At 38.5% G+C, this 26396-nt stretch overlaps 1 protein-coding gene across 1 annotated transcript in view; it reads left to right on the top strand.

Annotated features, from left to right (window-relative positions):
* Positions 1 to 26396, top strand: part of LOC126263364 (dynein axonemal heavy chain 10) — a 1742213-nt gene that overhangs the window by 1420407 nt on the left and 295410 nt on the right. Inside the window, exon 58 of the mRNA XM_049960456.1 lies at positions 14105 to 14297. Within this exon, the coding sequence (XP_049816413.1) occupies positions 14105 to 14297 (193 nt within the window). The remainder of the gene's footprint in view (positions 1 to 14104; positions 14298 to 26396) is intronic.

Raw genomic sequence — 26396 nt, 5'->3', positions numbered from 1 at the left:
ATACAAATTCCGTATTGTTCGTCTTCGAATGTAGCAGCATTTCAATGTACTACGAAAATCCGGCTGGCAAGACTGTTTGGGATGTTTGTCAATATGGCCAACTCTACATTCTGAATTTTTTCCTATTTGTGAGAAGAGATGGTTGCTAATAGGAACTTTTATGAATTGTGAATCACATGCAGTATTCTCTTCACCATAAGAATAACATGAATATAAACATTTTGTCTTGTATTATTTAGTGTTTGCTGCTATCTCATTTATATCCTGTCTGCCTAATAAACTACGAAACTAGAGTGAGACAACAGCAAACACAGAAGAATATACATATCATGTCATGTTTATATTCGTATTATTCTTACGCCTAATAGTGATACAGTCAGAAATGAAGCACGGCAATTGACTAGATTTTTAAATCTAAGATGACTCTAATTTCTATGCAGAATGTAATGTACTAAAGAGGCATCTGCAAAGATTTTCAAACGGAGAAAAATTTTCGCTAAACTCTCATTCAGAACATCTTCTATCATACGTAGTCTATTATTTGGTTCTTGTTGATCATTATCAAAGAAAGCAGCAGTGAAGTAACAACAAATATCAGTCTCTTTCCATTGTTTCGCTAGTGAGACAATACCTCTCTTTTTTTATTTTAAGCGGCGGTAGTGCACACAAAAGCTAGCAATGCCACGAATGGTGACAGGTCGTAAACACTCATTATCAGAATAATCAATCAATTCAAACCAGACAAAGCACGTGAAAAAGGAAGGGTACCCACATAAAAACGGATGGAGCGCCTGACGCATGGCAATGGCTACCTGGTAAAGCTTTATTGCTAAGCTTATGCTCGAACCGAACTACTGTAGCTGTATCGTCATTCATTGAACCTAAATTGTGTCTCATATTACAATGGACCAACTTTGTTGATTTAGAGGTGCGGCCTAAAACTTTTCTCTCCCCTTGAATTTCGAATCTCAACTTTCAGGTGCGGCTTAGATTCGGGAAAATTTTGTTTCCTTTATTTCGAGTCTCATTTTTCAGGTGTGGCTTAGATTCAAGTGCGGCTTAGATTTGATTAAATACGGTACTCTCCATCACATAACAGTATGGTGGCTTGCAGGATATAGATGTAGATTTAAATGTAGATGTATTCTGCCACGCATTGAAACTATGCAATATCCTTGTCCCTCCCTACTCCACCCCTGCTCACAACCCCTTACTTTGTGGCTCACATCCCTACTATAGACCTAGTTGCAATACCTGTCCCACTTATCCTACCCCTACCACATACTGCAGTTCTGTCACAGACAGCTCCTATCCCATCCAAGGCAGTGCCACCTATGAAAGCAGTCATGTGAGCTACCAACTAAGCTGCATCCACTGTGCCACTTTCTACATGGACATAACAATCAAACTGTGTGTCTGCATGAATGGCCACTGCCAAGCTGTAGCCAAGAGACGGCTGTATCCCCAAGTTGCTTAACATGCTGTCCAACATGATGTGCTTCACCTTAATGACCACTTCATCCACTGTGCTATCTACACACACACACACACACACACACACACACACACACACACACAGCCTCCTGATAATGTGCTTAATAGCCGTGTCCTGTCCCCAACAAGCCCTGCACATTCTGCCATTACTAGCATCTTCCCCCACCTATACTTGCTATCCATTCCCCTCACCCCAATTCAGGGTTCCTCCTTACCACCCATTATCCATCACAGCAGACTGCAGCTACATGAGACACTACTGCAGTCAGGCTGTAACTCTGTGAGATAGTAGCCATGTATGTGCGAGTTGTGCTTGTGCGAATGCATGTGTGTATTTCCAAATGAGAAGGACTAATTTCAAAAGCTTAACACTCCTTCTCATTGTGCCTGTCTGTGACTCAGTGCCTCATATGTATGGTGTGTATCAGTCCTTCCATCTGATTTTGTTCTTATTCACAATAGGATCAGAAATTAAACAGAGTACATTTCCTTTCATTGCTAAGTTTGAACAGTAGCTTAAATGTGGTAGTAACTTTTGAAGAATTTGGTGTATACCTTTGAATAATGAAAGGTTAAGATATTTCTAAGGGCTGAAGAAACATTTTCTTCATTTTTATGATGCACTGAGTGTAATGAAAAGATATAAATACTATGCTCTGTCTGAGAATAAGTTAAATGTTGCATTTTGGTTAGGATTTTTGTGTAAGATGAGAGTAACATTTTTCATATGAAACTATGCCATTTATGAATAAACACAGATATTCTATAACATGAGTACATTTGCACACACAAACACACACACACACACACACACACACACACACACAAATGCAGATGCCCTGTACTTACTTTTAACTATTTCAGAAACTTGATGTATACCAGATGAAATGAATATAGAAAAAGTAAATCTTAGTGTCCTCATTTATTTAATAATGTGAACTGGGATTTTGGATGGTGTATTTTAGATATTTTGCTTTGTTTTTGTGTATGAATAATAATCCATCTTAAGATTTTGAGGACAACTTAACAGTGATCATGAATATGTAAGTCATATAATTAACTATTTTATGATTTAAGTAGAACTTCTTTGATTTTCTATTTTTAAAATATGTTTATAAAAAAACCTATTTAAAAAAATTCAATTTTCTTTCGTGGGGAGATGTAAGATCTGTAGTGCAATCTCCATAATCGTAACACAGCATAGGAGAGCATATTTATTCATATCAGCAATATAGAAAGTAACTGGTTTTGTTGACAGTGCAGCTGGCACTGTGTACCAATGGCAGTTCTGTTCTGACATTGGTTCTGACTGCTATTCAGGCTTTTTTCACTGATGTTGTCGTAACCTGACACATACTTGGTTTCTCAGTGGCACATTAATATGAAACTGTGTGATGAAATCATTCAAATCTAATTGTTTCTCAGTGCTTCTGTTCTTAATCAACTGATGAGACCTCAAAAATCCAGGTGATAAATGCTAGAACTCCTCTTAGTGTGGCATCCCTTGAAAGTAGTCTGTGTATTACAAGGCAGACGAGAGAATAATGTGTATCAGTGTCTCCTTCATGTTTCTCTTTTCCATGTACCTTCTGCAGTTTGCTTAGGTTCCAGTTTCAATATCTTTTCTCTGGTTTGTTCAGTGATCTTCCCTTCAAAGTTTTATAATTTGAGGCCTGCTGCAGTATATTTGTCTTTGACAATGTATTTCTTCCATTCTTCTTTTTTTCTGTGCAGCTTTCTCTGTTAATGATTCACAGCTAATTCTGTTCTTATGTAGTTATTACTGATCTTGTTCTTTCTCCCAGAAATTTTAAAAGTCTGAACAATTGTTTCTAATGTACTGACTGCTTATTCCAGTCCTGTCACAGGTTTACTCTATCCCATCAGGGACCAGGCCACCTGGGAAAGCAGCCATGTCAAATACCAAATCTGCTCCAAACACTGCACAGATTTTTATGTTGGCATGACTACCAACCAGCTTCCACCCAGATAAATGTCCACTGCCAGACTGTTACCAAGAATGAAGTTGACCAGTGGCACAGCATACAGCTGAGCATAACTTGCACAATTTCAGTGACCACTTCACAGTCTGGGCCTTCAGGATTTTTCCGTCCACCACCAACTTATCTGTACTAAGCAGATCCTTCACTCCCATAATTGTTTGGGCCTCAATCTCCAGTAACTCACTATCCTCACACCATCCACCCAACGCAACAGTTTCCCCTCCACTGTCCTGTCACCCCCTCCCATTTCACATTGCTATGCCTACTTCAGTGTGTGCCATTCACACCTGACTCTTACAAGTGTACATCATCTGCCTCACCCATACATCTGCCACCACTCCCTCCCACACTTGTAGCCAACAGACCAGCTGCCTTCCTCCAGGCCACTAGCCACCCACCACCAGCCCCTCTCCCTTCCTCCTGTCCCTCCCTCCTTCTACCCATCCCACCCAACATAACACCCATTGCACAACAGTCCACTCATTTAACAAAATGCAACACTGGTCCTATGAGTTTAGCAAGTACCACTTAATCATGTAGGAGTGTGTGTGTGTGTGTGTGTGGGTGGGTGGGTGGGTGGGTGGGTGGGGGGTTGATTGTACTGTAGCTCGAAAACGTATTATTCTAAAAGACACCAAGTTTTCTTTCCTTTTTTGTGTGCCTGTCAATGATACTGTTTTTGTATAAGACAAAGAGTTGTTTCTTGAAGAAAAAACTGTACAACATGCTAGTCCAAAAGTGTTTTTACTTTGTATAGGAAATCTTGAATGATAATATTGTTATTTAATATACAGCAAAAGGAAACAAAATGTATCGACTTCCAAAAGGAATTTATCAATTATTCAGTTTTCATGTAGTGCATGAACTACTCTAAAATTAAAATTTAGTATAGCATGAGGGAGGACAGAAAGTATCACACAAAGATTTTTTTCTTCCCTGGTACTGCAGCTGAAATGTTGAAATTTCACAACGATATAGTTTGAAGTTTGTACTACAGAGGGTATTTTTTTCAATATGCAGCTCTAGTGAGGGAAGCCTGAACTATGAAACAAATGTGACAGGCATGTTACTGTCATCAACTTGTGAAGAGCAGTGTAGCGTAGTTCAATATTCGTGTCCAAAGGTCATAGGCCAAGTGAAATTCACAGGTACATGCACGGCATGTATGTTAATGATTTTAAGGACCATAGCAGTGTCTCCAGGTGATGTGCATTCTTACAAGAGGGCTTAGTAATTCACCATGCTCTGGGTGGCCAGTAACAGCTGCAGCCACACAGAGTGTCAGAGCGATTGAAGCAGCAATTTTGAACAGCCAACATGTGCAACTGTAAACCTTACTGTAGCAGTTCAACATTTCCTTGATGCAGTGTATGATATTGTTCATAACTCATTGAAATTTAATGAAGGAAGTGTTTTCTGAGTGCTTATGAGCCTTTTTTCAAATGATAGACATTTAAACATACACATATACAACAATTATGATGAAACAGTATTTACATCAACACAAAAGAAAAATAGTTCATGTAACAGATGATTATAGTGCAGATTATTTTAGAAAGTTTTTCATATTCGCTGGTTAAGAATGACCATGACATGTTTTGTCACTTAAGGTTCAAGTCCATAACAAGTTACACTAGTTTCACATACAAGGCAAAAGTCTTTTGTCAGTTTAGAAATATTGGCGAAAGATTTGACATTTGTGATGTTTTAGCAAATCAAGTTCATTTGACTTTATATTCACGAGCAAAATCTTCCATGTTTTCTTAATTAATTTTTTAAAGTGTTCATGTAGTTTGGTATTGCATTATACATGAATGTTAGTTGAAGAAAATTCATCGATCATTGCGATGGCAGTTGAAAACAGTGTCAGCGAGTATTCAGTGCAGGGCCGCAGCAGAAGCGGGAACAAGACGCACGGAAAGCAAGTTCGATGACCAGTGTATGATGTCAGTCAACAAGTGAGCATCACCCAGTGCCAATCTGCTGTGCGGTCCAGGAGTGGATACTCGCACGGCATGAAAAGTAACCCACCACACAACAACAGTACTACAACATACACTGGCTGCAAGGGAAAAGTTATTAGGCCATATACTCCACAGTCACAAGTATATTTGTAAATGTCTATAACATGTTGGTCGAGAACAAACAATAACAGCACTTCACTTGGGATTTTGGCTTTTTCAGATCACTCTTTTACTTTAATGTAAGTAGTGATTCATAACACATGTGTTCACTGTGATTTTCCTGTACATCACTCTGCTGGGTGTCTATACAAGGTTTATCGTCGTGACACTTTCACACTATTCCACTAACACTTGTGCCACTGAAAGTGTTCACTTGGGATTTTAGCTCACAGTTGGCTCTTTCTTAACCACTCAGTTTTAACTACAATGTATGGGTTCACTATCTTGCAATAAACACTACTGTTTCTTGCTATGCACAGTTCAGTGAAACTATAACAACCATATAGCACTTTACTTATTACAGTTCAGCCATATGTGACAGGCATTTACATTTACTTTATTACTGATGCACTTTGGTACAGTTTATCAATGTTTTGCCTAGCTATAACATGTACAGTCTGTTTCACTCTTACTTTGTTTAAAGTGTGTATCATGTGAGTAACTTCTTTCCTCATGTCACTATCTGAGTGTCCAGAAAAGTACTTCACATTAAAGGCACATTGAGCACATTTTGGTCCTTTCCAGTGAAAGTATATACATAAATATATATACAATCAATATTACATTTTTTACCAGCTTTACCGACAAGTAATTTAATCAGTAATATGCTTTGTCTATTACAAAATTATCATGTTCTTTGCCAAATCCTCTTATTCATGAAGTTTCAACCATTTGGCCACTCTGATATCATGAGTTCAGTAAATTTTGCACAGAATATTATCATTCAACACAGAATCATTCACTTAACATCGATTGTGCACTCGCAGCTGCCTTGCACATGAGAGTGCAGCCACAATTACTTCAAGCTGGTATTCACACTAAATCGGTCAAGCTGCACTGTAGTTGAAATGAGAAATATGAACGACCCCATCCAGAGAATGGGCTTTATCAAAATTTCAATGGGACAAATTTTTGGGCACACACACTGTGCTCAGTGTTAGTAAGTCATTTATGGACATGCACATCTGATTCATTTGCTAATATGTACATACGCGATGCACACATTCAATTCAACTCATTCAAAAATGCACATACTTACACACTAAACAAGACAAGAAGATTTGTGCACAAAAATAAATAAAGCACACTTAAATCACAAAAAAACATATTCAAACTAACCTAAATTTGTTCAAATTACGCTTGCTTATCAAGTACGCATCTATTTACAGTTTTCACTGAGCAGGGGATAGTATAGGTTGTGCGGCAGAATGTATCGTGTGCTCAGACTTAGTTATTGTACTCATACTGTGTGATTACACCAGGTCTTTTGGTAAATACATTGGCATATTGGTTAAGCAACTGTGTCAGTTCACTTTGTCGCTGTTCATTCTAATATGAGGTTTCGGCTACAATATTTTGCTTAATATTCCATGAGTCCTGCACCCAGGCATCTTTCATATCACTTTCACTCTCTACTGAGATATTATTCATCTCCATTAATGTGGGACTGTCAGGGAGCACTACGCTAATGTGCTGACAATAGTTCATGCATGCACCAGGCATCTAACACCAATTCGATCTGCTTATAATGGTATAATAAGGTGAGATGCCTCGTGCCAGGTCAATGTTTGCTTTCATTTCATGGAGAGCATCTAAACCCAGGATACTGGGTACGGCAAGATTTCTAACCTCCGGGAATGAGCTTGTAAATGCTTCTTTCTCCAGTGTTAGCTCTACCTACACCTGGTATTTTATTAACTGCACCTTCCCTCATAGGGTTCCTACCACTCTATAGTTTTCTTCTGGTAAAATCAGCAGCTTCCTGATCTTGTCCACATAATGGAACAAATGTTCATCTATCACTGATATTTTGGCACCTGCATACAGAATCACTGTCATTAAAATATTGTTAATTTTCGCCTGAAAGGCAGCCTATATTAATTCCATATCATCCATTCTACACTGTTGCGGTTCAGTTTATCATCCATTCTTCGCTGTCGCAGTTCAGTTATTAGTTCATCCTTTAAATGCCGGCCATCATTGCATTTCAGCATACACACGTTCACATTCCGTGAGCCCCCTACTCCTCCACTGCCAACTGACTGGAAGGGGCCTACAGCAGTCAGTCGGTGTTTGATGGCCTGTCTCCCGCTGTAGGTGTCTGATATGTGACGTCCACAATCCTCATGCTCTCATTTTGAGCACAAGATTGACCCTGTGCTGCATACACTTTGGCATTAGGGTAGGCGAATGCTGCAATGGTGGTGGCATGGGTATAACATTAATGTGATGGATCGGTGCATTGTTATTTGACATTTGACTTTGTGCCTGCCAGTTTGCTGGCCCTGGGACTTGCCAGTGGTCATTGGCAGTGCACATGTTTTTCTGGGAGAAGTTGTGGTTACCCCCTCCTTCACATCTCCTTCTATGGTTGTATTGTTCATTGCCATTTTTACTCGGTGAGTAAGTAGACCATGAATATTGGTTTCCTTCCGCGTGGTTAGGATGCCAATTACTGTTACTCGGTTGCTGGTTATGCCCTGCCTGCAGTTTATTGTATGCTTCACCATTTGAAAAGTCATTATTCTTTGCGAACCCATTCTTTCTAGGGCTGCTACTATTCGACTGTTGTGATTTGTTGTTGTTTTGATTGCTCCCTGCATTGCCATATTCATTTTGCCTTGTGTCTTCTTGGATTAAATCCTAAGAATATAGTGTTGATGTAAATTGTTCTAAGTCCATGTCTGGGACACGCACAAGTTTTTCTCGAATGGCAATGGGTAGTTTTCCTTTAAAAATTCTCAATACATCTCTTGCCAGCATCGGTTCAATCCAAAAGCACGTCTTATTAATATATTTATCAAAACACTTTCTTAAATTCCCTGGTGGTGGTTGAACAGTTTGGAGTTGTAGACCTGTTTTCTTAAACATTCTTGTACAGATCGAGACCAGAACCTTGCAAGAAATTTGTTTTGAAAATCAGAAAACAATGCGCACTGTTCGGCCATTTCTAGTGCCCACAGCGGTGCATCTCCTCTTATAAAGGATGTGACAAACTGAATCTTTTGCCTTTCTGTCCATGAGAGAGGCAAAAAGTTTTTAAAATTTTTTATTATGATGGCAGGATGCACAATCTTTTTCTCATTATTGTATATTTGAAACTGTCTATGCCTTATCAGTGATTCCTCAGGTTTTACTTGGGCAAGGGTTGGTAATACGCCTGATTCTGCAGCACCAACAATGCCTGTAAAAGTGGGTGGAGTCTGGTTTGGCTGACTCTTACAGACAAATTGCTAGTCATGGCATGTATTAACTGAAAAGTTGCCATATCTTTATTTTTACTGCGACATATCTCAATTCATGTGTTGCCGGAGAGCAACACGTGATGTGATGGGTGGGTCAATTTGTAACTGGCCCACTGCTTCAGAGATATGCTCGTCAATGCATTGTTCTAAGATTAGTGTGAGGTAATCAACCATCTGGCTGATAACCTTTACTTGACCTTCGAGTGTGGCATGGTTATTGTCAAACTTATTTACTCTATTGTCAAGTTCATTGATTTTCTCTGGAACATCTTTGTTTTGTTCTACAAGTTCCAAAACTTGCTTTTTATCACATCCATTTTCTTCTAAAAGGTCATTTAATTTCTGGACAACAAGGGCATATGCTCCTTTTCTGTTTTCCCACATTCGTTACATTCTAATTGTAACATGTCTTTTACCTGGCGTAAAAGTACTTGTTCACATTGTGCACCATCGACTGGTGCTGTGACATCAGTTTTTCTTTCTGGCCTAATGTCATGAACATGTGTGCTCACTTCAGCTTGTTCAGTATTTTCAGTAAAATCATGAGATGTTGGTCCCAGTTCTGATTCCTTTTGAGGAACTTGCGAACAACTATTCTCCAGTGGGTCAGCTATTTAGAGTTCATGGACATTATCATCCACTTCTGTATCAGATAGAGCTTCACTCTCGGTACGTTTCTCTTTATGTGGCCTCCCATGCTTATTCAGTGACAATATACACAAGACTCTCAAAAAACACAAGCAATATAACATACACCTTAAGTGAAATTGTGTCACAATATACTAAAAAAACACACAAAAATTAGAAATCTCTACTTAAATTCACTTTCTTTTAGTTATGTAAGCCTATCATTAACTAAAATTATTTCAAATTGACTCAAAACTTGACTCTGTACTTGAATTGAGCTAGTTAACCTATACAGAACTTTCTGCAACTGCAGTGCAAGTTTTACCTATACTGAATTGTTAGCTATCAAAAACATGGCTCAGTTATCTTGTGATCTATGCTCTGAAGTTACCTTTGTTTACACTTTACTTTAAATTACTTCACACTAAATCTGGCAAGCAAATTTATAGGAAATATACACTGCACTAAATTATCTGTGTCAGACACTAAAAATGAACACTATCATTCACTGATTTTAGTAAACAAATTGTTTTAACTTCACTGCACTGTGCAGAGGTCTGGCCCCCTGCTCATTTATGTTCTGTTGTCCACCAGCCAGCAGCACTTAGTGCCTTACAATCATTTCAGAATCTGTACCCAACTGAGGAGATGGTCCAGCTGATATATGATCAATTGTACTTGCTCCAATGGCGGGGTAAGGAGGTGTCCTTCTGCTGAGTGCCTGGTCATGTAGGAATACGGGGCAATGAACAGGCCGATCGGGCTGCCAAGGAGGCCTGCAGAGAGTAGGATGTGGTCCAGTGTCCTATTCCCTTGCAGTCTGTCATTTCTGCACTCCACAAGAAGTGCATGGAGTTGTGGGAGGAAGAATGGCTGGCGGTGACGGCTAATAAACTGCGGTTGGTAAAGTCAACAACTCGGCCGTGGCGTACCTCCTGCCGGGTACTCAGGTGGGAAGAAATGACTCTCACGCGTCTATGGATTGGGCACTGTCCTCTCACACATAACTTTCTATTACGGCGGGAGGATCCCCCGTTTCGTGATGCTTGTGGTGTGCTCATCTCTGTCCGGCACATTTTAACAGACTGCATTTTATACCATGATGCAAGGGCAGAAGCACAAGTTGATGGGGATCTGCCCTGTGTTTTAGCTAGCGATGAGACGTGTGTGTCTAGGGTTTTCAAGTTTTGTGATGTGTCTGGACTCTGGCCAAAACTTTTAGGCTCGAGGTTTTAGTGTATTGCAGAGTGGCTGGCACCTCCCTTTTTTCCTTGCAGTCAACCAGCCACTTCCATCTGCTATACTGTTTTAGCTCCCTCTACCACTTTCTTCCTGGGTTGTCCATGTTTTACTGCTGGCAGCATGCTTCGTCCCACACTTTGGTGTGGGTAGGCACATATTTTTCCAAGCTTGTTTCCTGTGTCTTACGTTCTGTTTTATCTTATTGTTATGAGTCTTTTCTTGACACCCGTCTCAAATTGTTACTGAGCGGGCACTGAAGACCTTGCTGTCGTGTGCCCTTAAAATCCTCTCCATCCATCCATCATGTATCTGCACTCTTACTTTTTGTAGTTTTTGGTTTGCTGTGCTGGATATTTATATTTTCCTCAAGGCTTCAGCCCAAGGATCAGTTCCTGCAGGCACTTCTAACGCATGGATAGATTGCTTTGTAGGATTTTGATGGAAGTGGTACATGAAACAGTTTATTTTTACATTATTAAAATATGTACCAACTGTAATTTCTGCATACACAAAATATACATTTACATCTAAGTTTTAGTCTGAGATTCTGAGTTTAACCAAAAGCTAAATACAGCTATGTATCTGTTTGCACTTCTGTTCAGACATATTTACGTAAGTGGTTCGAGCTGCATGCTTTGGGCTCCAGTTGTGGTGGTACTTTATGTACCTCCACAACTGGTATATTTATGTAAATTGATGGTTCATGCCCCACACATTGTGTGCCATTGTGGTGGTTCTTTATGTATTGGTACTTGTATGGTATGAAAAGTTGGAGCTATTGTTATTCTGCCTGCTTTACAACTGTAAAATTATTTATGTCAGTGATTCAGTTGTGGTACTTCTCACAGTTAGTTTGTCTGGCACGATGTTTTTATATTAAAAGACACCAACAACACACAAAATTCCAGATATATAACTGTATATTGCTAAATTAAAATTGATTTTTGTAAATTATTTTTTACTTTTATGAAACTGCAACACTAAGGAGATTCTCACAGCTTTGTTAAGCGGGAATCGAAAACATTTACTGAATTCACTTTACTCAAATATGATTGAATATTGGAAAAACTGATCACCGGTACTGTTTCAAAGGACTGAACTCACTTTACTCAAATATGATTGAATATTGGAAAAGCTGATCACCTTTAATGTTTCAAAGGAAGAACTGCTGCTCAAAAGAATTCTCCTATATGTACATTTATTTTTAATTGTCAAAATTAGCAAATACTAAGATATTTATTATGACTCTGGGCCGTTATCATTTAAAACTATGGCGCTGACCTCTGCACCAGTGGAACAAACACTGGTAGTACTTACTTCTGTCAAATATCTGCGAGTATGTGTACGGAATGATTTGAAGTGGAATGATCATATAAAATTAATTGTTGGTAAGGCGGGTGCCAGGCTGAGATTCTTTTGGAGAGTCCTTAGAAAATGTAGTCCATCAACAAAGGAGGTGGCTTACAAAACACTCGTTCAACCTATACTTGAGTATTGCTCATCAGTGTGGGATCCGTACCAGGTCAGGTTGACAGAGGAGATAGAGAAGATCCAAAGAAGAGCAGCACATTTCGTCACAGGGTTATTTGGTAAGCGTGGTAGCGTTATGGAGATGTTTAGCAAACTCAAGTGGCAGACTCTGCAAGAGAGGCGCTCTGAATCATGGTGTAGCTTGATGTCCAGATTTCAAGAGGGTGCGTTTCTGGATGAGGTATCGAATACATTGCTTCCCCCTACTTATACCTCCCGAGGAGATCACGAATGTAAAATTAGAGAGATTTGAGCGCGCATGGAGGTTTTCCGGCAGTCGTTCTTCCTGGGAACCATACGCGACTAGAACAGGAAAGGAAGGTAATGATAGTGGCACGTAAAGTGCTCTCCGCCACACACCATTGGGTGGCTCATGGAGTATAAATGTAGATGTAGATGTAGATGTAGCGTTCCCTTATAAAATTTGCATAAAGTATTGAAATCTATCACATCATCAATATAGGAGCTGTTACAGAGAAACATAAGCGAAACTTTTAAGTAATATTTGATTATATTTAGGCTAAATATTATATGAAACTTACTCGTTTTCATGCCTCATCACAAAATTGCTTCTTCTGCTACACAGAAACAAAAGGGAAGAGAGGTGATCTTTTCGGGGAGGGGATCAGAGATTGTAAATACATTTGCAGATCATATTTAATAATTACAGAGTCTTTGTTATTTTTCTGCAATAATATTTATTCCATTACGACATCAATTTTGGTACATTTGCAGAGTTATTCAATATCATTTTTATCATGTTATGTGGTGTACCACTAGAATACCACTACATGCCCAAAAACAAGCAAGCATCTATGGAGTGGGAACATATTCATTCCTCAGTATGAAAAAAATTCAGAATACCTCAACTTGCTAGGAAAGCTTGCTAGGAAAGTGCTTTCGACAATGTTTTGGGATATGCACTGTGTGTTGTTGATGGACTTTGCTGAAGATAGGACCACTGTGAATGTCGAAGCCTACATTAAAACTATGGTTACGTTGCATTGTGCCCTTCATGACAAATTCCATAACATTAATGCTGACTGTGTCAAACTTCTCCATGACAACATTTGCCCTCATGTTGCTGCTCCTGTTCATGAGAAAACTGCCAAATTTTTGTGGGAGGTGCTCCAGCATCTACCATACAGTCTGGACCTTCCAATTACAATATAATGAAGTATATTAAATTCAAATTGATTTCAATGATGTATGTGAAATACATAAACACAGAACTTGGTCCCAAGAAGAAATCCTGCTTGTCAATGCTTTGTAACAAATTCGGAAGTGAAATCAGCAAAACACACGTAGCTGTATTCCAACCAAATGGACTTCCACAAACAGGGCACATTGAAACTGTACCAAGATGGGAAAAATATGTTGAGGACATTGGTGTATCTGTATAAAAGTAGGTAAAGGATGTAAGTTCATTTGTGACTTTTGTTTTGTTAACAGTTAAACTTTTGCATGGTAAAATTATTGTGCATTGCCTTTGGATCTTCCCACATATATTGTTTATGAGTCTCCTATACAATAAATCATTGATTTAACTCACATGTTATGAAACAATATACTCCCAATTATGAGAATTAATGCATCTCATGCAAGCGATTTTCATCCCTAATGTTCTTATCTGGCTACTATATCTTTTTAACTTGGAGGATTTTATAATTTCAAAATATGTCATGGGTATCAGCATATTTTCATGTTGCAATAACTTTCATACAGAATGAAAAGTATTTCACGTACCTGACTGTAAATTAGTTTTTTGATGTTATTACAGGGCATTTGCATCACCCCCAGAACCAGTACAAACCATCTGTGAATGTGTGAGTATTCTTCTTGGAGCACGTGAAGTGAGCTGGAAGGCAGCCAAAGCTGTAATGGCTGACCCAAATTTCCTACGCACTCTGCAGGAAATGAACTGTGATCTCATTACAAATACTCAGATACGTGGGGTCAAGACCCATATGAAGGTATGGATGGCAATGCAATGAGATTTTCATGCTGATGCGCTTTATCTTGTTACCATTTGAAAATACTCTCAGTTTAATCTGACTGCATTTAGCCCAGATTTATGTTCTTGGATTTTAAAGCTGTTTTTCAAATTTTGCATTGTAAACATATTCAGTATTTTGAAATATTAAATGTTTGATGTAAATTTGTGGAGTATTCAAATATTACAATATAATGAAGTATATTAAACTCAAATTGATTTCAATGACGTATGTGAAATACATAAACACAGAACTTGGCAGATTGCTGATGACAATCAGTAGGTACACTACTAGAAGATTATACACACAGCCCTCTAACATCTGTATTGCATCAGGTGTGCAGTGACAACCATGGAAAGCCAGACAATCCATTCTTCTAATGGTCAGGTTGGCTATGGCTCTCCTACATGGGCAAACCCAGATGTGTTGACTAGGGCCCTGCCAGTGCATGAGCTATCTGCATAGTCTGCACATGCCTGTGGTGTGTGAGAGAGAGTACAAATGCACTTTGCAAACATTCAGTGAAGCTGCCAAAGATGACCAATGCTTCCTCATCTAATAACTCAAATGAGTGAGCATTTGATTGTGGCCATGCATAGATCATCTATTTGGGCACAGTCACATGGATATCATGCACATGTACTAACCTGCACATAGGCTGTGAATTTGTGGTGTGTGTATGCATGATGTGGTGCACTTCCCTCCACAGTTGGGCAACATTTATTCGAGTAACAAATTATGAATATATATTACAAATTATTATTAATTTTTTCTGACTAACAAAAAAAAATTATTCAAAATGTTATTCATTTACACAAATAAAAGCAGTTATTCATCATCTACAAATCAAAATTGTAATAAATAATAAATAAATTTGAAATCCAGTGACATTTATTGCTCCATTTCTTTGTCGCTTATTAAACAAATGTACTTTTTTGTTGCTGTCAAATTTGTTTTCAAAACAATAATTTTTTCATACATCTCATCAAAGCTTTTTTGGTTTTTAAAGATTTTCCATTCTGACACACTAAACAAAATATGTTTTTCACATTCTACACTTGTAACAAGGATGTTTGTGCATTATATCTGCTGAAAGTAACAATAAAATACTTTCAAATTACAGTTGTCTTCAGCAAAAATAGAGAAATCATTTGTGATTCAACATCACCTTCACTCCCCAAATTATGTTCAAAAGAAAATTTTCCTTTTATGACATAACATCATGTGAAACTTGTGACGTGATTCCTTCAACATTTCTTTGGCTGTTATGACTATAGTTTGTTGTAAACTCCCCTCAGTTATGGGCTGCTATATAGGAGATCTATTTGTTTTTAAATCATAGGTAAGATATTATTGCAATAATTATGATTGGTGTAGAAAGGCAGAAAAAAACACTTCCAGCTGTCTCTTGACATTTTCTTGATTAAAAAGTTGCCAGTGTGCTGCAATATCATAAACTCTTTTATGTACCCAAACCCAGTGTCTCTTCTGGAACTTTTCAATCTCAGAGCTCTGTATAACTGCTTAGATGCATATCACATTGAAAAACTATTCCATCTTCTAACATAAAACTCAGAGTTAACCGTAAATATTTTTGAATGACTTTGGACACTCAGCGGCATTGTTGTTGTTGTTGTTGTAGTCTTCAGTCCTGAGACTGGTTTGATGCAGCTCTCCATGCTACTCTATCCTGTGCAAGCTTCTTCATCTCCCAGTACTTACTGCAACCTACATCCTTCTGAATCTGCTTAGTGTATTCATCTCTTGGTCTCCCTCTACGATTTTTACCCTCCACGCTGCCCTCCAATGCTAAATTTGTGATTCCTTGATGCCTCAAAACATGTCCTACCAACCGATCCCTTCTTCTAGTCAAGTTGTGCCACAAACTTCTCTTCTCCCCAATCCTATTCAATACCTCCTCATTAGTTACGTGATCTACCCACCTTATCTTCAGCATTCTTCTGTAGCACCACATTTCGAAAGCTTCTATTCTCTTCTTGTCCAAACTAGTTATCGTCCATGTTTCACTTCCGTACATGGCTACACTCCATACAAATACTTTCAGAAACGACTTCCTGACACTTAAATCTATACTCGATGTCAACAAATTTCTCTTCTTCAGAAACGATTTCCTTGCCATTGCCAGTCTACATTTTATATCCTCTCTACTTTGACCATCATCAGTTATTTTACTCCCTAAATAGCAAAACTCCTTTACTACTTTAAGTGTCTCATTTCCTAATCTAATCCCCTCAGCATCACCCGATTTAATTTGGCTACATTCCATTATCCTCGTTTTGCTTTTGTTGATATTCATCTTATAACCTCCTTTCAAGACACTGTCCATTCCGTTCAACAGCTCTTCCAAGTCCTTTACTGTCTCTGACAGAATTACAATGTCATCGGCGAACCTCAAAGTTTTTACTTCTTCTCCATGAATTTTAATACCTACTCCGAATTTTTCTTTTGTTTCCTTTACTGCTCAGCGGCATTATGTAAATGTTTTAGGAGACTTTAGATTAAAAGTGTGTAGATATTAGTTAGTGACCAAGGGGTTCTTGCTTGGTTCACTCCTATTGTAGCACTACAAACAGGAATGAACTGCATAATTTTATCAAGGAGACACCTATGTGTGCTAGTATGAGCAGTCTAAGAAAGGTGTTAAAAGTTAACTGTACTTGACATTTGCAAAAACCTTCATATTGATGACTCCATGCAAAAAAAAGGAAGAACTGGTAGATGTAGAGACAGTTGAATGGGTCCGAATCACAATTAACACAATGTAACTGCTATGAATCTCTCCCTTTAAGCATTTTTGTTTCGCTGTAAAGCAAGTAAAGCCATGTTCAACCCAAAGGTTGGTTTGAAACTGCAGTGATTTACTAAGTGTTGTGATGTGCCCTTGACTTCCTCCCACTGAGGAACTGACCTATACAGCCAGTTAGAGGGGAACCTACATTTCAACATATACTCTGAAACACAGTGCAACTTGCCTTGGCATTTTTGTTATTTTTAGCTGTGAAAGAAGCAAAGAGAGGAAATCCCAGGACCAAGGGGAGAGTGAACTGCAGACCTTTAGTTTTAAATCTGGAACTTTACACTTTCTGACCCTCCCTTCATGCCCCCCCCCCCTCCCACCACCCCACCCCCTTCTGCCCCGTCCCCCAACCCTCCAATTGACTTGGTACTTTCATGAACATTCAGACAACCATAGTCAAAATCATCATATGATATGAGCTGCAGATTGAGAAAACAAGTAATTGTAAGTACAAAATAAGAGAAAAATATTCTCAGTAACTAGGAAATTAACTCAACTTATTATATATATATATATATATATATATATATATATATATATATATATATATATATATATATATATATATATATATATAAGAAAGATGATGAGACTTACCAAACAAAAGCGCTGGCAGGTCGATAGACAAACAAACAAACACAAATATACACACAAAATTCAAGCTTTCGCAACAAACTGTTGCCTCATCAGGAAAGAGGGAAGGAGAGGGAAAGACGAAAGGATGTGGGTTTTAAGGGAGAGGGTAAGGAGTCATTCCAATCCCGGGAGCGGAAAGACTTACCTTAGGGGGAAAAAAGGACAGGTATACACTCGCACACACACACATATCCATCCACACATACAGACACTACATTAGCCCGTTGTGCATAGGCAACCAGCTGAGTAAGTAACACTGGATGGTTTAAAATTGCTTGGAGATCACTGAATGCTTTGTCCATCACTGGTGTTCATGTAACGGGTCTGTGTCCTATGGTGTCGTGTCCCAAAAATACATCTGGGAGCAGTGTCTGCAGTTCTGCCGTTGCCAGAAGATGATGTCGATAGAAATTTATCATTCACAAAAATGCTTCAGTTGTTTGTAATCAGCTTGTTTTGGCAAAGATTGTAGTGTTATAAATTTTTTCTGCCAGCAGACAGATAACGTCTTCCCCACAATTCTTTTTTTTTTCTGCATTTAACAGCACCTCATGGTCAAAGAACCATTTGTGTACTTGTCACAGGTGTTGTTTGTGTGTTTCGGCTTTAGGAAAGAACACTAAAATACAATCTAAACAAGCAAAACAAAATGGAAGTCTTGCAAGTATGTCTTCAATGAAATGTTGCCATGTTTGGCAAGTTTGACAGTAACAACTTCCTGTTTAAGCACAGATGGTGTTGGCAGTTTATGACAGGGTGCATGTAACACTCAAATCAACTGCAACAGTTGCAATGACATTGTCAGACCTGTCAAATGCAGTCAGTCAAATCCAACTGAAGCTACTACTCCCAACTGTGCAGTTATCATTCTGTGGCTCCCATCAAGCAATTCAAATGAGATTAGGGCTTTAAGGACCACAGTGTAACCATTGGCAACACAGTTATGCAAGTAGTAATATCAACAGGGCTCCAGTAACAGAAATCAAGATCACACTGCAATGTGAAATGTGACATCAGTGGAAAGATTTGCTGGAATCAAACATTTTGGTCAAGATGCCACAAAATGCACATAACCATGCTCTAACCTAAATGACAAAGGTGTCTACAGTAACAGTACAGTGTCTACATACCACTGTCAACAGCCAATCTGTGTGTATGTTGTACCATGCTGAAAAGGCTGTATGTATCAAACAAGCATACAAGCACAATGTTGACAAATCCTGGCTTTGGCATCAGCAGGTCCTCTGTCTACCATGAACCTTGGAACAAATAAGATGGTCATTCGCAGTTGAATACAGTTAGTAATTCATCAGTCAACACTTATGACAAAAGGTCTGTTGCCATCTTCAGAATATCATTAGCAACTACTGGTATCTGATTATATGCCTGTTTACAGTTGAGAATGCTAAAAACTTTAGCACTGGCCATTGAACATGTGAAGTCTAGTGTATTGGATGCCAGATACCAGTCTGGAATCGTTGTTGCATTTAATGCCAGTAATTTCCACGCTCCTGATTGTAGAATTTCTCTGAAGATTTTTTTCATCTCCATCATCCTTTTGAGTGCATTTCTGTATGCATGCAATGACATGGATTGTGTTGATGTCATATGGATGTAGTGTACTGTATTGCGTTGCAGTGAACCTGCCCCGGCAATATGTGTGCCGATTCTCCTGTGTGGTTGTCTGGAGGCTTCTGGCCATTGCATTACATTTTCAATTCTCTATAATACTGCACAAATCACATCACATGCTCCCAGACACTGCACTGTTGTTCGTTAAGCTTAACAGTTGTGCTCCCTGTAGGTCAAAGCCTTGTGCAATATTAGCTAAGAATTTGGCACCTAATGTTGGTTCTGTGATATTGCCGATAACAAAAGACCGTTTGAACTGAGTGGGGAAACTCACATCAAAAGTGCATACCTTTTGTCTGTAATTGTTGATTGATGAATTACTGACTGTATTGAGCTGTGGCTGATCATCTCATTTGTTCTAAGGTTCATGGTTGACAGAGAACCTGCTGATGTGAGAGCCAGAATCTGCCAACAACTTTGTGCTCATATGTTTGTTTGATACATACAGTCTTTTTAACATGGTAGATTATACACACAGATTGGCTGTTGTCAGTTATATGTAGGCACTGCACTGTTACTGTAGACACCTTTGCCATTTAGTTAAGTGCATGGTTATGTGCATTTTGTAGCATCTTGACCAAAATGTTTATGATTCCAGCACACTTCTTTGCAAGTCTTTCCACTGATGTCACAATTCACATTGCAGTGTCACTCATTTGAAATGATCTTGATTTCTGTTACTGGAGCCTTGTTGATTTTACTACATGCATAATTGTGTTGCCAATGGTTACACTGTGGCCCTTAAAGTCCTAATCCCATTTGAAGTGCCTGATGGGTGTCACAGCATGATGACTGCACAGTCAGGAGTTGTAGCTTCAGATAGGTTTGACTGACTGCAGTCATTGTCATTTGACAGGTCTGTCAATGCCATTGGAACTGTTGCAATTAATTTGAGTGTTACATGCACCCAATCTGTGGCCTGCAATAATTTGTTGGGGGATCTCTCTTCATATACCGCCAACACTATCTGCACTTAAACTGGAAGTTTTTACTGCCAAACATGTATCAGCAGATCGACAGACATTGCAGCAGTGTCTACTAAGTTGCACAGGTGCTGCCAGAACTTCAACGGTATTCTGTCACCTCGCTTCCCCTAATACAGCCTCTGCCTGAATATGACGTCAATAGATTTTGTGCAGCAGGAGAACAGCTCTTCTTTCTGAAACTGGTATTTGTACAGATATCATTGGTGATCTTGCAGCTCTCGAAGAATGAAGTTATAATGAAATCTAGACCTTTCGCTCCTTACAGGCATTGATAAATATTAACGGTGACAGTGGGCAGGGGCACTACAAATGTAGTGTGTGGACAGAAAGTTGGAAGGTGTGGGTCTCACGGTGAGCATGCCAGAAATAAGTCTCTGCAGTTGCACTACCGTCTGTGTCCTCGGTGACTCAGTCGGAGAGCGTCTGCCATGTAAGCAGGAGGTCCTGGGTTCGAGTCCTGCTCGGGGCACACATTTTTCAACTGTCCCTGTTGATATTTGTCAATGCCTGTAAGCAGTGAAAGGTCTAGATTTCATTATAACTTCACAGTTCTTCTTTGAGCTTGCTGCAAGCTCTGTCTGTTAGTGGGTGCACTATAATGTCTGATATCAATGTCATGGTTTGCTGGTGAAAGTTTCTTATCACAAAGGTGAATTCCTCGTGGTCAGTGGTCACCTTCTGTTGTCAGAATATGTTTCCATTGTCACAAGCCATGTGAGCAGTTGAGAAGGCACAAATGGCAGTGCCCACAATTCCAAGTGCTACAAGGGCAAACTGTTGAAGCTGATGGGTAGATATCTTGTTGCTTCAAACCATACCCTTGGCTCTGCTGTTCACAATTGCAGCTGGTTGTAATGCAGTATGTTTCACTTGAGCCTGCATATACTTTAAATCTTGCTAATAATTGTCCTGTGCTCCTCTGAAAATATCTACCTTGTTGCGACACATGTGCATTATTGAATTCATGACATCTTCATTGTCTTGTATAGATTTCACGCTCATATTTGCTGAAATGGTGAACTCCAAAGTTTTTATTTGGTTCCTGAGCCTGCTAATTTCATCCGTGATGGTGTGGAAATGTTTGCCATCTTTGTTCATTATCTCACACATAAGTTGACTGCTTGCTATTTACACTGTGCACTGTAAGGTATGAAGACTTCTAGATGGGCTCACCAATTATGTAGCTTCATCAATCATTTATGTAAGTGATGGTATATAGTTGCAGAACATAAAGAATTCTTTATTATTGATCACAGAAGGTACAAACTGAGAAGAATAAAAGAAACTGAAGAACTATCAACCACAGAACTCATAATAAAGTAGTGGATATAACAACACCAACATGCCAGAGAGTTGTCTTGTGCTACTTGCTATTCTTATGGTGCACATGTACACAAAAAGGTATCGCTGCCACATACTTACATCGATCTGTGCAGAAAACACTGTCTTTTTCATTGAAGAATTGTCACAAAATATGATGCCATACGACATCAGTGAATAAAAAAAGGCAAAGGAAGTCAGCTTTCTGACATTTTCATCTCAGAATCTGCTATTGCCCATAGTGCAATGGTTGCAAAGTTTATATGTTTCAGAAGATATATGTAACATGTGCCTTCAAATTTAGTATCTTACGAATATAAACGCCCAAGGATTTAGAAATTCTGTTTCATTTATTGATCTTTCCTTACAACCTTATTTCTTTAAAGGTCTGGATATGCCTTATGCAGCACAGAGTTGCATGTATTGTGATTTAGCTACACCAGCAGTAAATGAATCCCCAATGTTTTAGGTTATAGGAATAAAATTTCGGTTGATCAATGTCTAGGTAATATTGATTACATTGGATTGGATTCAGTTTTTGTTCTATAGACCCAAAAGTGATATGATGCTCGTGGGTTTGGAGCAAGTCGGAAAGTAGCAAGTCAGAAAGTATAGCATAAGAAATGTAAATATTTGAGTATTATACTCACTTTTGTGATTGTTTGTGAGGAGATTGTCAAGATATTGAACACATTACAGTAAACTGGAACTGCTAATATTTACAGAATTAATACATTGCCAGAAAGAAATGTAGTTATATACTTTTAATAAATTTATCATACACAAAATAACTTATCCTGACTGCTGAGACCAAGTGCTGTAAAAACTGAAATCTAACAGACATTTTTGCTTAAGCTGGTGTAACAGTCAGTGTTAAGATATTCTTATCTAGAGTAGGAGTTGCCTATCAAAGTCTTTCAAACTCTGTTTAAACTGTGTTTTTTCTGAAATTTTTAATGATTGCTGTCAATTTATTGAAAATGCGTGTTCCTGAATATTGGATCCCTTTCTGGATCAAGGTACATGATTTTAGGTCTTTATGTAGAATGTTCTTATTCTGTATTGATACTATGTATTGAGGTATTGATTGGAAGAAAGGGAGATTGGTTTTAACATCCTGTCAACATCGAGGTCATTAGAGATGGAGCACAAGCTCAGATTATGTCAAGGATAGCAAAGGAAATTAGCTATGCCCCTTCAAAGGAACTGTCCCAGCATTTGCTCAGATGATTTGTGGGAATCATGAAAAATTTAAATCTAGATGGCCGTATGCAGGTTTGAACCATCGTCCTCCCTAATGCAAGTCCAGTGTGCTAACCATTGCACCACCTCACTCAGTCTATTGGTTGGAAATAGAGACATATTACTTGTAAAAAATTTAATTAAGGAATAAAAATACTGAGAAACAGTGGTTATAATATGCAGTTCTGTGAACAGATTTCTACATGATGTTCCTGGATACACAAGTGAGTGTAAAAACATTTACTTGGTTTGCTGAGTTGCCTCGGAATAAGATCCCATATGACATAATAGAATGAAAGTAAGCAAAGTATGTAAGTTTTTATTTGATTCAAGTCTTCAGGTCACAAGTTACAGTATTTGCAGCAAGAAATGTGAAATGGTAGGACTTCTATAACCATGGTGCTTACATCAGTTTTGAATGCAAGCATGCAAATATTGTTCCGTGAAATCCTGGGCCAACTGCTGGATGTCAGTAACTTCTTACCATAATAATCTGGCTGAGAGTCTTCTGCCCACTTTCAAGTTTATACAGCACCTGAAGATTGCCAGAAGACTCAGCAGCAAAAAATATTGTGGCAAGTTACAGCCAGCAGTTCACCTGAAATTTCATGGAACACCCTATGTAATGGGAATGTTTTAAATTTCAAATGCAGCCATTTGCTTTGTACAGGTACAAATTTCATTTTGTGCTGTTACACATCTGTTGCACTGAAGCTGTCAAATCAGCAGCTGTTGAATGCTGGTACTGGATGACATTTGATTTGCTGTTGAATGTATCTGTGTTACAAACAACTTGGTTCCAAGAGATAATCTGGCTTTCTCATTACCAACATGTGGCTTGACATCAAGATGAAAACAGCTCTCATCTAAGAATAGAACAGATCACCACTCTGCCATCCAGTGAGCTCTAGCTTTTGACTTCTGAAGTCACAGATGGTAGTGATTCCAAGTTAATGGCATGAATGCTACATGACATCAGGTTTGGAACTGTCTCTCAAGTAAATGTTCTGTTAAGCTTGAGGTATTACTCTGATGCTGACAGAAGCTCCAATGGCTGCTGCTTAGTCTGTACAATGCACTACAGTCACTTGCAAATATGATGCTCTTCCCTCTCGGAAGTGTCTTTGTGTGGCAAGACTCCTGTCTTCTTGAGCTAAGGCCTTTTCAAGACAATTGTTGCCAACAGTCTTGGACTATAAATACATTCTTACCAAATCTTTTTCCAGTACCATGGAAGAAGATCCCCCTTCCCATCGCCATATTACACAGGCTGATTTAAACTATGTAAGCTATTGATATGCCTTCTTCCTGACCTTAAAGGCATATTTGGCTCACATCAATTTAACAACATCAATTCCAGATGACAGCTAATGGCCACACATTGTACGCACATCCTGTACGTGTAGCAAATGTGCTTTGCCATGCCATAGTGGCAATATCAATATTCCTTGTGATACACCTGTAGTGATTCATCCCCATTCTCTGTATAATTTTTTGTTATGTACACTCAATGAATTTGTTAATGCAACACTCTGCTTTCTGTTAGTGAGATATGATGGAAACCAGTTACTATCAAGTCTCTGAAAGTATGATATTGCATTTCACTAGGATACTACTGTGTACTAAACAATCAAATGGTTTTTACAAGTCACAGGAGCTACTACTTAATAATATTTTGTTATTTAGCTTTTGTACTAGGAGACTTACAAAAGTAAGTTACATGTTATTACAGCAGACCAAGTAACTTTTATTGAATGCTGCACTACACTTCAAAGTAGCACAGACACATAACACTATTTCTCAACTTAGTCACCAAGTATCTGTAAACATTGGTTGGAACTTTCCACCAGTCATTCAGTTTATTGACAGTAGAAATGGACTCCTTGGTCATGGAGGCATTCAAGGACTGCTAAGTGAACATCCTCACCATCGGAAAATCTTCAATTACTGTGAATCAGTTCCTTGGTTGTCTAGACATCATCATGTGTGGACAGTGTCAATAGCCTTCCTTCCTAATCAGCATTGCCCACATCTTTGTGGCCTTGGTCATATTGTTGGCACCATTTCACTATTGCTGGATGTTACATTGTATTTGGTCTATATACTGCCAGAATTTCATGGTGAATCTGTGGGAAATTCAGATGGTTTGCCCGCAAGAATTGTATTGTCCTTCATACTTCAGTTTTGGAGTATGTGACCAGTTGCCATGCCATTTTACTCCCACACTATGATGCACCTGTTACCTGTACTGCAGCAGAACTGTGTATGCAGGAAACCCTGACAATGTACTCTCTTCTCATAAAGTGCCACTGTTGTTGTGCAGTAGTCTTAGTGTGGAATGGCATGTGTAACTTACTTTTCCAAGTCCCCCTCATATAATCAAATTCATTATTTGGAAAACAGCATCTCCTGTGGAGAAATCATTTTGAAATCCAAATTGAGACTGCATGATTATTTTATCTAGAGATATGTGCCTTAATTTTTGAATACACAGTATTTTCCAGTACCTTCAAGAAGGATGTAACTGCTGACGCTGGTTACCCTTTGACTATCTTATGAAGTTTCTTTTTTAAGTGAAGATTTGTAGATGAGATAGGACTCTTTCCTGTCTGAGTAATTTAGTTCTCAAAAATGTGAATAAATGGATTTCCTGCAAATGAATTGTTTCCTTGTTTGTGAATGAAAATTGCTTTCCTTTAATCTTTCTTGCTCACAATAATTTAAATGTTAATCATGGACTCTTCATTACCATTATTATTTGTCAATTTTTAAATATGAGGGCTTGCTGATTGTTTATTCCAGATTTTGTTTCTGTTATCAATATCAGTTGAGGTATTATGTGTCATGCATATTACTGTGTCGATTTTCTTATTTCTCTGATGCAAGTTGCAACCCTCTACCACTGGAGAGCTTCAAATTGTAGCATGTAACATGGCAGTGTGTAATGTAGCTATGTCAGTGCATGATATACAGCATGCTGTAATTGAGTTCTAACTGCAGAAAACTTCATCCACATGTGGAGCACCCTCTCCTTCAGCATAAGAATGCCAGAACACCCACAAGTGCTATGACATCTGCAACAGTCCGACCCTTGAGTTCATCATGATCGATCATCCTCCATACAGTTTCAACTTGGCTGCATCCAATTTTCATCTGTTTCCAAAACTTAAAGAACTCCTCAGGGACTTCACTTTTGATAATGATGATGAGGTGCAAGCAAAGGTGACTTTCTACAGTGATGGTATCAATGAGCTGGACTGTCATTGGGAGAAATGTGTTCATTGCTAAAGTTACTGTGTTGAGAAATAAATATGTAGCCATGAAGAATAAAGATGAAGATTGTTAATAAAATTTATTTTATTTAAAAAGCTTCAAGAGTTTGCACATAAAATATTTGGAAGTATTACTTTTCAGCATGCCGTCATACCTTCTACATACTTCTAC

The sequence above is a fragment of the Schistocerca nitens genome, chromosome 6 (genome assembly GCF_023898315.1).
Source record: "Schistocerca nitens isolate TAMUIC-IGC-003100 chromosome 6, iqSchNite1.1, whole genome shotgun sequence".
In the NCBI taxonomy this organism is placed as follows: Eukaryota; Metazoa; Arthropoda; class Insecta; order Orthoptera; family Acrididae; genus Schistocerca; species Schistocerca nitens.
This window is presented reverse-complemented; position numbering and strand designations above follow the sequence as displayed.